Source organism: Fundulus heteroclitus, chromosome 18, assembly GCF_011125445.2.
Source record: "Fundulus heteroclitus isolate FHET01 chromosome 18, MU-UCD_Fhet_4.1, whole genome shotgun sequence".
NCBI lineage: Eukaryota > Metazoa > Chordata > Actinopteri > Cyprinodontiformes > Fundulidae > Fundulus > Fundulus heteroclitus.
The window spans coordinates 37,462,602-37,474,759 of NC_046378.1; the positions used below are offsets into that span (position 1 = coordinate 37,462,602).

The 12,158-nt window shown below is 42.4% G+C and overlaps 1 protein-coding gene across 1 annotated transcript in view; it reads left to right on the forward strand.

Annotated features, from left to right (window-relative positions):
- Positions 1-1,329: 1,329 nt before the first annotated feature.
- The window catches only part of galnt17 (polypeptide N-acetylgalactosaminyltransferase 17), a 42,650-nt gene continuing 31,821 nt past the window's right edge, over positions 1,330-12,158 (forward strand). Inside the window, exons 1-2 of the mRNA XM_012872500.3 lie at positions 1,330-2,440; positions 4,205-4,388. Coding sequence (XP_012727954.1) covers positions 2,200-2,440; positions 4,205-4,388 — 425 coding nt within the window. The 5' untranslated portion in view covers positions 1,330-2,199. The remainder of the gene's footprint in view (positions 2,441-4,204; positions 4,389-12,158) is intronic.

Sequence of the window (12,158 nt, forward strand, 5' to 3'; positions counted from 1 at the left end):
TCTATCGTGCTTTTATTTGTATCTGCCAGTATCTTCTTTCCCCTAGTAATTGTTTTATTTTTCAATAAATTAATAAATGTGCGCCTTATTCCTAATATCATAACACAATGAAACAGAATTGTTGTTCAACTCAAAACGTTAACTGTACCGTTATTGGTCTATGCACATTAGATCATTAGTAACATTAAAAATCAAACAATAAACGAAAAGATATCGGTAGGCGTTTACTTAAGTCTTTAAGATAGTTTTCTACAGGCAGCTTTACTACAATAGAATAAAATCCTGAAATGATGGCTTTTAGTTTCAGTGTGCCACCCCAAGAGTTTAAGTGGCTCCATCTGGCCCCCTATGAAACATTTCTGGAGGCACCACTGGCCACCAATGGGCCCTGCATTCCCACTGCAGCGTGGTGCTGCGTACATATTTTCTTAATTGTTAATGAAAATGTACCATGTTTGTCTTCATGTGGACTGCTCCGTAGATTTCTTCCATGTGTTTTCCCTCAGTTCCTCTTCATTTTGCTCCTATCCCTCATTTTATCTGTCTTCATTGGCCTCAGGTGTTCCTCATCTCCTCCGGATTACCTTCACCTCCCCTCCCTCTGTATCTAAACTCCCTGGTTTTCATTTCTCATTGCGGTTTTGACTGCTTATTTTTCTGCCATGTCCCTCATCTCTCTGTGTGCAAAGTCTCCATGCCTGTTCCTCGTGTTCGAACTGATAAAGGAAAGAAAGCATTCAGAGTGTTGGCTCCTATAACGTGGAATCAGCTCCAGTCTGAGCTCAAGATGTCGGAAACTATTTAATTGGACTTATTTCGAGCGGTTCTTATAGACAAGCAAGGTCCTATGAAACAGTGTCACTGCTTTTAAATTGTTTTTATTGTTTTATATTTGTGCATATGTATTAATTGGTTTTATTTTTGTAACCAGGTTGTAGTGTTTTTGCAGATTTCTGCCCAGGTCCCCCTTGAAAATGAGATCCAGATCTCAACGGGGTTTACCTGGATAAATAAAGGAAATAAAAAAAATAAATTAAAAAAATGCCCATTCCAGTTTCTGAACGTCCTTGTGTGTTGGAACTTTTGTAAGTTTTGTTTTTATTATTAAACATTTTGCCTCTAGCCCGCTCTGCGCTTTGGATCCTTTTTAAACCTCATCAAGATGATTAGATTGTGACAAATGAAAGGTAAAAAATAAAAAATAGCAATTTGAACTCGCTTCAATCTCCCAGCCAGCTGTAGTTGAACAACGAAGGCTATTTTCTCACCCAGTGTGTATGAGAGCGAGCAGACACCCCTCCCATCATCCCACCACCCACCACCCCTGACCTGATGCGAAGTGAAACGTCCCCGGATCGAGTCCAGCGTCCGCATATGAAGCGCGATAGGAGGAGAGAAGGAGGAAGTAAGAGCCCCAATAAACAAGAAGAGGGTGAGGAATAACAGGAAGACGTTGGTCTGTGAGGGGGGAAATAAAGAAAGAAATAAGGAGGCTTTATTTTTTTAACACCGGTTTTCGGAGCGAATCTCTGAGAGGATGCTGATGCTGCTGCCGCATCTCTCCGAGCGCAGATAGCTGCTCCATCCGCGCAGTCTTCTCATCGCGTCTGGTTGTGATTAACCTTCTGGAAGAGGAGGAGGAGGAGGAGGAGGACGGCGTGAGAGCAGAAAGCCGCGGCATCGGGAGGAGGAAATGTTGGCTGGTCCTTCAGGAGGATCCCCCTGAAGCATCACCCGGCAGGATCTCTGCGCTCAGGCTGCCTCGGTCGCGCCACTGCCGACTTCTCTGAGACGCAGCGGAAGGAAAACCCAGAAGAATATTTTCCTTTCTCCTAAATTATTTAGGGGGTATCTGTTCTCTGAGCGCTGCATATGCCGCTGCCTTTGTCTCACGTCTTCAGCGGATGGTTTTAGACACAGAGAGGTGGCGGATGGCAGCCGATGGCCAGGCGCCCCACGTTTCTCCAGGAGAGGGATGCAGCCTGGAATAACCCCGGCGTCCGACGCTCTGGTGATCGGCGCACCGGCTCTGATAGCGCAAGCCTTCCTGCGGGATCTCCCGCTTTCCGTCCAATTTTGGGTCTGCTGATGTTCTCCCTGCACCTTCCAGAACAGCGCAAGCGCTGAGACACCTGACCCCCCCCCCCCCCCCCCCTCCTCCTACACACGAATCAGCACCGGGAGCCCGAACTCTTTTTCATGGCTTTTGTCTTCAGGAGATGGAGGGTCCTACTGCTGCTCAACGTGCTGGCGGTCGCGGGGTTCATGACCTTCTGGGCCAAGTGCAACAGCCGCAGCGTCCAGGCGGCCGGTCCGGAGGCTCCGGCCGACGGCAAGCGGCCCCGGGCCAACGGGACGGCGCAGGGGCCCAGCGTGAGCCACGAGGTGCTGCTGAAGAGGCTCAGCTCGCTGGAGGATGTGGTGTACAGGCAGCTGAACGGTACAGTAACATCCACACTCATGTCCACTCCAGACTTTTTTTCTGGCTCCATTAGAGAACATTCTTGTTTCCCTCAAAGTTGGACATGAGGAAGCATTCGGCTTGCAGGTGTATTCAGCTGCCTTGAGTCGACAACCTTACGCTTAAATTTCGGTTCCAAGTCTTTCGGAGATTGTCTCCACCAGATTGGCACGGCTGGATACTGAAATTATTGCCCATTCTCTGTTACATCACCACAGCATGGTGCTGCCACCACCATGTTTCACCATGTTCACGGTGAAATGCAGTTTCAGGGTTTTATTTCCCTACAGATAGTGGCTAAAATGCTTGATTTTGATCTTATCTTCTTCCATGTGTTCTGTCCCATACATGGCATGTGGCAAACCGCTAAGAGGACATCTAAAGGTTTTCTGTTCAACATACATATAGGCCAGATTTATTTGAAAATAATTGTGTATCTCTCTCTGAATTAATAAAAGGGACAGAAGCTGTGTCTGCTCCACTGACGCTTCTTTGCAGATACACGGGGCACTAACTGTGATGTGAGAACTGGATGAAATGACAAAATAGTTCATTTTCACACCGTATGGAGAGAAAAACTCTGTACTCTGACTGCTACAATCTCTCATACATTTCTAATTACTTTTAATGATGACTAACACATGAACCTGACAGATCAAATAGACACTAAAACCTTATTAGCATGTGAGCAACATAAACATACATTTTCATGCTTTATTGGCCAAATTAACTTAAAGCGTTCAGAAAAGATGTGGCAGCGTTGTGCATCACCTGCACTTATCTACATATCTGCCATCTACTAATATGTAAACTACAATAAAAGGTTTCTCATTTTAAATGATCCTTTCCAAAGCTTAGGTTGTACCTAAGAGAAAACTTTGCATTTATATTTCAAAGAGCGAGACACTGATATAACTTTAATCATTTCATGATACCCTGAATGTTCATTATCAGCTCCCTTCAGAGTCGCCCTTTAAGCAGTTGCTAACTTTCATCTTTGTTATATTGAAGTCTCAATATGGTAAAGAAATGAATCTAATTTCTTACTGTAAAGAATGCAATTAAGGATTCATGTGTGAACTCCCCCTCCAGATGCATTATTGATAGATTTAAAACAGAGAAAATAATATTTTATTTATTAGGACTATACCACAAGGTTATCCTCATTTCCCACCATTAATGTTACAAAACGTTTTTTTTTTTTAAAAAGCCAAGGGATGTGAAGACTTTAATAAGGCACTTTAAATGTCAAGAGTTTAAATAAATGAGAAGGATTGAAGTAGCTATTTTGCTGCAAGGACCTCCAGAACATCAGCTAATCCCTGAAGAGTCCATGTCTTCCTTCCAGTAACGGGGTTTGAGGTCAGGGTCGACTGCAGAGAATAAAGGTTCAGTTGCATCAAAATGAAGGAGACTTGTCAGAGAATCTGAGTCTTAAACATTCCTTTTGATGATATTATCACCCGTAGATACAGCTATAACCCAAAGAATCTTATGTTATATTTGATGTTTGACTTTAAAATCTTGTGCACTCCTTCATTGGAACTATGATTTGCTTTGTAATTAGATCAAACCCTAATTAAACTTCATATTCTGCTTAAAATTTCAGCTAAAAAAGGTTCCCCTGATCATATATGTGTTATATTTAAGGTGTCGGTCCTATGCTGCCCTTACTGAGAGGAGACCGACCCGGTCAGCCTCCAGGCTCCTGACATGCAATCTTGTCTTGTTCACGTCAAACAGGTCTGTCCAAATCCCTGGGCCTGATTGAAGGCTTCGGGGGCCGTGGTAAAGGCGGCCTCCCTGCTACGCTTTCGCCGCTGGAGGAGAATGACGCCAAATACCTGAAGGAGAAGTACGGCTACAATGCCTACCTCAGTGACCGGATCTCTCTGGACCGCACCATCCCGGATCACCGGCCTAGCAAGTGAGTTTGTGTCAGCCACGTAAAAAACAAAAAGAAAAGGGTTTGGACCATTTAACTGCACAGAGCGCATTTTTAGATCATGCTTTTAATGGTAGATAACCTTTTTAGACAACATGGATGTATGAAAGTCATTTTTGCTTTCAACTGTCCTATAAAAACACGTTTTAATAATTCAGAAACAACATCTAGTCAAAAAAAAGTCACTGCTGCTCTGAATGGAGGTCTCACTGAAATCTGATTTATTTGGAATGTTCTAAATTAAACTTCTTAAAATGCTTTTATTCCTTCAAATGGATAACTTTGGCTGCTGAGTTCATTCTGTTTCAGCAAAAGGGAAGGAAGTACTGCTCTTACTTTCATTACAATGCTGCAGTAAAGAAAGCATTTACACTGCTGCTTACAGGACGAACTCCCTAGCTCCTGCGCCACCGTCGCCCCTAATCGACTGTGGGTTCGAGAAGACAGAACATGCAGACAAAAGAGCACAGAAGCACTGATTCAGGAGTACTTTCTATGTGAAAGAAAAGTACAAACGTAACAGCAAGTGGCTCATCAAGTGGTTTTTTTCTAGGAGAGATACACAGCTGAGAAGATAAGCTCCCAGACGGTTTTAAAGTCTAGAAAACCAAAGAGCACATACGGTTAATCACCATAAAGGCTCAGCCAATAGCCATGTCTAGGAGAGAAAAAGGGTGTAATGCACCAAAGGCAGGGCCTGATAATTCAGCGGAGACACAAAGAGCAGTTTTAAAGATTTATTTAAGCGACAGGTGTGGGGAGACTGGAAACTTTCTGGAACGCGCTCAGGAACCACTGAAAGAGAGAGGACAGATTAGTGGCTGTATGATACACAGTCGTATCACAGTGGTATAGAAGCCATCAGGTTGTGACACAGAATCCAAGCAGCGGGTCCAGGAGGCGTGCAGAGGATGATCTTTGAGGCCGTGTTTTAGAGAGCAGTGTAAAGGCTCCCACATACTCTGCACAGTCTGTGAGCTATGTGGACATTTTACCCTTCATAGGCGAGCGTACTGTTGTCTACACTTCTTGTGGAAAATTCCTACAATTCCCAGACATTTTACCAGCGGGACGAAGCGGCAGAACGGATGGTAAAATGTGCGATTATCTATCTGAGCACCTAGAGCCGTTTCTTTTCCAGCAGGCTCCCACCTGTCAGTGAGAACAGGGAGGGACTGTGATGCTGCGCGTCCTGCTCAGTGTATCAAGCTCAGGAACAGGAACAGGCGGAGAGACTAGGTCAGAGGTACTTGCAAAGGTTCAGTGTCCAGAATCAGAAGGCCAACAAGAAAGTCTGACAGGGGCAAGGCAAGCAGGCAGGAATCCACAGAGAAGTCTGAGTCACACACAGGAAGGCAGTAAAGGCCTGCTGCAAGGTCTACTCACACACACAGAGAACCTGCCACCTGCTGGAGGAGCCAGTGGTCCTACCAGGCGTGGCCATGCCGGTAATTAGCACAGTCACAGGAGCAAACGATGGGATAATTGGTAGAGCAGCGCAGGGAGCAGAGAGCGACGTCAGCAGCAGAGAAACAGAACCGCCGCAGAGCTGTGAACGTTGCAAAGGGTTAAACACAAGATGGGGCCGACTGTATCATCCACAAGTACATCTCAGAATGTTATCATATTGCATAAAAGTGCAAATTTTTTCGCCAGTCACGACAGAAAGTGAAACTTTTTTTTCCTAGAGATTCATTACGCATAGCGTTAAACATGTTGTGTAATTCATGGCTTACAGGCAAAGAAAACCCAAGATTTAGTGTCTCAGAAAATTAGAATTATGAAAAAAATTAGAACATTAGACCAATCAAAACAGGATGCTTTAAGCACAAATGTCAGGCTTGTGAAACACTGTGGTCATTGAACCAGTTTTTGTAACTTTGGCAGTGTGGGCAGGTGCCAAGTCTTGCTGGAAAATAAAGCCAACATCTTCATACAGCTTATTACCAGAGGGAAGCATGACATGCTCTAGCGTTTCCTGGTAGACGGCTGCATTGACTGCAGAGTTCACAAATCAGAGTGGACCAATGGCAGAAGATGACATGGCGTCCCAACAGTGGCGTCTCCAGAAATATTTCATAGGGGTGGCCAGATGGAGCCACTTAAACTCTTGGGGTGGCACTGAAACTAAAAGCTGTAATTTCAAGATTTTATTCTACAGTTGTAGTAAAGCTACATGTAGAAAACAGGCAGAATCAGAAAGACTTAAGTAAACGCCTACTAATATCTTATGGTTTTTAATGTTTTTTTTGAATTTTTAATGTTCCTAATGATCTAATGTGCAGAGCCCAATAATAGCAGAGTTAACATATTGAGTTGAACAACAATACATTTTTATTGCGTAATTACATTAGGAATAAGGTTTACATTTATTCATTTATTGGAAAACAAAACAGTTACTAAGGGAAGTAGATACTGGCAGATACAAATAAAAGTGTGATAGAAGCCAAGGAAGAGCGTCTGTCTTGCTGGCTGTGCATGAAAGGATGAAATGCTAAACTGATGCTACTACAATAGACACTGGCCAGTGGGGTGGTCAGGACATGGCACAGGGGGGGCCATGGCCACCCCTGGCCACCCCCAGGAGGCGCCCCTGCGTCCCAAAACATCACTGACTGTGGAAACGTCCCGCTGGACTTCAGCCAACGTGGATTCTGGGCCTCTGCACTCTTCATCCAGACTCTGGGACCTTGATTCCCAAATGAAATGCAGAATTTACTTTGATCTGAAAACAGGACTTTGGACTATTGAGCAACAGTCCAGCTCCTTTTTTCCTTAGCCCAGGTTGGAAGCTCGTAGCCCAGCTTTTGTTTGCGTGTGGTGGCTCTTGATGCACCAACTTCATCCTCAGTCCACTCCTCATGAAGCTCCCCCAGATTCTTGAATAGATTTCACTTGACAATCCTCTCAAGGCTGCAGTTCTCCCTGTTGCTGGTGCGCCCTTTCCCACCATACGTCTTCCTTCCACCCAGTTTTCTGTTAATATGCTGGGATACAGGACCCTGTGAACAACCAGCTTCTTCAGCGGTCACCTTCTGTGTCTTCCCCTCCTTGTGAAGGAGTTAGAGTCTGGACAATCTGTCCAGTCAGCAGTCTTCGCCATGACTGTGTCACCAACTGACCCACAGGGAGAGACTGTCAAAGGCTCAGGAAACATTTGTTTTGAGTTGATTGGCTGATTAGGGTGTGACACCATGAGTTTCCTATAATGAACTTTTCTCACAGTATTCTAATTCTCTGAGACACTGAATGTTGAGTTTTCATTATCTGTTAGCCATAATCATCAAGAAATATAAGACACAAAGGCTTTGAATGACTATATGTGTAATGATTCTATATAATATGACAGGCAAATAATATTACACTTTCAAAATAGTCATTTTAGATGTATCTGTATAATAGGACAGCTTGAAGATATTCAAGCCATCCCCACATAGGACAGTGTCACAGCTAAAAATAACAAAAAAAAGCATTAGTTATTGTCTTTATGTTGAGCTCCTTGAACAATGGAATTTCCCCTCTGGGATAAAGTTCTATTCTATTCTATTCTATTCTATTCTATTCTATTCTATTCTACTATAGCCCTTCTATTCCTTTTCACAGCTCTGTATATTGCAACTCCAAGTCTATCAATGCAATCTGCTTAGTTTCCTAAAATAGAAAACCTTTAATCAATTTCTCATTATGATTTGATATAATGAATAATTAAAAAAAAAGAATTAAGCTTAATGCGTGGTGCAGATATATTATACAGGCGGTTTGTTTTGGGAATGTTTCTCTGACCCACTTTTCTGTTTAGGTGAGTAGATTCTAAGTCGTTAATGATAAGGGTTCTTTGCTCTTCCCTGCCACCAGCTGCATGTGTGGGCCTTTTTTCTCTCTCTCCTTTGGACACAGTGTTGTGAAGAATCCAGCATTCTTATTTGTCACCGCAGGGAGTCGTATACGGTGCTGAGAAAAGAGCGGCATGCGAAGCGTGTCTGGGTGTGATATCTGCAGGCCTGGAAGGAAAAAGCAGCAGCAGCAGGATGTCAGCTGGAGCCTGATGAACCACACTGTGTTTGATTGAGGCTCCTTTTACTCTGCAGAGCAGGAGGTGGTGGAGAATTGTGACAGAAAAGAAGCGAGTGACAAAAAAAGGGGGGAGTTAAAAGGAAGAAAAACTAAGATCTCTGGCATTAATTTGTTTAAACCTGCTAAGGATAGACGGCAGATGACAAACGCGGCTCTGCTATTAACCACCAATCTAGCTGTAGGTTTTCCGATCAGTCTGCACTGCTAAGGAAATGTTAAAGAACATTTACAGCCAGAATATTCAGTGAGTCTGTAATTGTGAAGTGACGAGTTCTCACTTACATTTGAAACTATTCATGCTGCTCTCGCTGCTCTCCTACACACTGCATTGATTGCACTCCACCCTTTGCCTCCCATTCAAATATCTTCTCGCTGTAATTGCTGCAGCATCTTTTGCAGCTTCTTTATGTTGTTGTTGTTGTTTTTTTTTTTACATTGCTGCAACCTTACAGTTAAATCTGTTAGCTTTTATACGTGGGTGAACATTTTGAGTAAGACGCTGCGGGGGCTCATTTTCATTGTCTCTGTATGTTAGGATTCGCCCATGAGCGCCACGGTTCTTCAGATCACCCTGTGATTTATTTAAAATCTTGGTTCTGTTCTGCTCCCCCTTGGTGGGTCCGAGTCTCAGCGTTCAGGTGTCTTATTGACAAGTGATGATAGGAAGGGGGATGAGCAGGAGACGGATAGACACATGAGAACCGGGGGCTATGATGGGGTCTTTGTGCCAGTCTGTTGGGATAAAGAACCTACTGAGCTCCAAAGGCAAATATCTCAGTTTACCAGCCCATTTGCATTTTAACCCTCACTTATGGTCATGAGATATAGATCATGATCAGAATGAGATCCTACACACAAGAGGCTGAAATGAGCTTCTAGGTAATTAACACTGGCTGGGCTCCTCGTTAGACACAGAGTAAGGAATTCAGTCATCCCACTGTCATCTGCTAAGGGTAGCGGCTGGATGCCTCCTGTCTGAGGTTAGTCAGACATGTCCGGCTGGGAGGAGACCCCAGAGCAGAACCATTACATGGAACATCCCTTTTAGTTTGGGAATATATTGGGATTCCCCCTTGAGGAGCGAGAGAGTGTATGATGTCTAGGTTAACCTTTCTGGGATCACCTCAAATGTAAGCATGTTAACGAGCAGTTAGCAAATGATGCTAACCTCAGTGATGTCATGATGCCGTCAAAGTGTGGGGCTGTAACATGTACGCTGGAATGAAAGGAATGTTGTGGAACATCCAGGTCCCGTCATGCCTTTGAATATGAGTTAGAACGCGTGTACTGGGATCAGGGGTGTGCCGTATTCAGTATTCTGCTGTGCAGAATGGGGAACGTTACTTTTGCCGTGACGTCATCATATTATAAAACAGGCAGCTGATTTTATTTTGCAAAACTTGACTTACCTTTTCGATCTTTCACCAGATTCCTACCATTTTTAAATCCACCTTTGTTCCGCTGTTACTCAAAAGACCTAAACATTTACAGATCTACGGCGGGATTGTCTGTTCCTGCTAAAATCCTTGAGCTTCTCATAAGTGAGCAATTAAAGACGTATCTCATCATAAGTCATCATATTACATTACCAGTTCAGTCTGGCTTTAGAAAAAGGACAGTATAACTAGTGTTCCATTAAAGGTAATTAATTAATTAATTTATTTACATTGACCTTTTTTAAGCCTTTTAACAATACAGATCATTTATATTTAAAGCAAAAATAAATAAATAAGATTTGTGCTGGTATGAAGGAACAGGTGGTTTGAAAATGATCTTTCCTAGAGAACTCAGTGTGGGAAAGCTGAAGGCACGGCCTCTTGTTTCCTTGATGTGGTCAGAGGTGTTCCTCAGGGAACGGTTTTGGACCCATTATTATTTCCCTTAAATATTAATAATCTTATTCAACAAGTATTGAACACTAACTTCTACTTTTATGGCACTTTGTATTCTGTTGGATCCACACCTGAGCAGGCACTTCATCATCTCCATCAATCCTTTCATACTGTTTAGCAAACGTTTAATACTAAATCAGTTCTCAATGCTAAGAAAACAAAAATTATGTTGTTTTTCCAACAATTAAATTCTTCCATATATTGCCATTTTTCTGTGATTTGAAGAACAATTTAGTATCGGAACATAAATACCTGGGAGTCTGGATTGGTGATTGTCTCTCGTTTAACTCTTATATCAAACAGTTGCCACAAAAAAACCCCATAAAAACTGAAACTCTGATTTTTCTTTCAGATTAGGTCATTTGTTTCTTTTGACTCTAAGAAAAGACGTGTCTGACACTTTTGTCTTTGTTTGACTGCACAGATATAATTTATGTGCATGTTTAATCAAACTGCTTACATTTTCTTGACAAAGTTTACCACAGAGCCTTAAGATTAACCAGAAACCTCAACAGATCGACTCGTCGTGTATTCTGCAGACAGATGGTCTGCAATGTGGGTGCAAAGATTAAACTATTGGCATATCATATAACGGCGTCTTGGCCTTCCTCCCTTATATCTAACACCTTACATTATCCAAAAAAAAAGCGTAGGATCTTACTACATTTGTTCACAAAATCTGTTCCTATTAACGATGCCAAGGGTTTGCACTGAGTTGGGGAAGTACTCTCCTTTTTTCCTTCCTGCTTAAATTAAGTACTAATAAACTATTTATTCGCTCCTTTACTTTTTTTCATATTCAAAGAAGATTTGACCGTTTTCAAATGGTATTTCAGTGCTCTATGAGAGCCCCCCCATGGTGAGAAAATTAGCTGAATTAATAGAAAATAGCTCAGGGCCAAGTTTTACTTTCAGTTTTAAGCATCTGGCATGCAGAGGGGTGTGAATCTTGATGAGTGTGGACAGCAAAGCGTGAGATTAAGTGATGTAATTCCTGAGTAATTGCTCTGGTATTTTTAGTTGTAGTTGCTCAGATTGTGCAGCAGTGGCACACATGTCATGTTGTGCGAGAGATTGTGAAATTTTAAAAAAAGGAGACGCTAGAGCGTAATTTTCCCAAAGCAATGCGTCTTTCTAAGCTATTGCAACAAAATGCAGATATGACAGCATGAAGGGATTATCAGTAATATTTAGGAGCATATCATATGACATCACAGGGTATTCTGGGTTGACAGTGCATCATGATAGTCAACTTAATGTTTGTTTTGATGTATTCAGCGGAGTAAGCCTCATTTTAAGATTAACTCTTAGAGAAAAGCTTGATTTCATAACTGCAGTAATCTTCATAAACAATTTAAATCTTCATTTCCAATCTTAATGAGCTACGAGAAGATGTGTCGTGACTTTGTGTGCTGGTTTTTCTAACCTTGAGGAAGTTTTTTTTGCTAATTTCGGTGCAGCTTGGAGGTTCAGTCTGTGAGAAAAGGGCTTGATCTTGTCAGTTTGGCTTTAATTAGATTTGAAAAAACAGTTTTGATGAATGTTGTCTGCAGCATCCTGGGATTTTCAGTCGCCACCACTGCCTTACATGGTATAGCTAAAGCTTTAAATATTCTCTTTTAACTCTCTTCTGATGTTTGCCTTTTAACAATGAGACCAAAGCTTCAGGGGAAAAATGTGTTTTTTTTTTCACCCAGTCTGAAGCAACCAAGAAGTTTTCTGAGCTGTGCTGATTTTTATTTTATAGAGACTAAAACTTTTCTAAGAGAAGTAAAGTTCTGGTGGT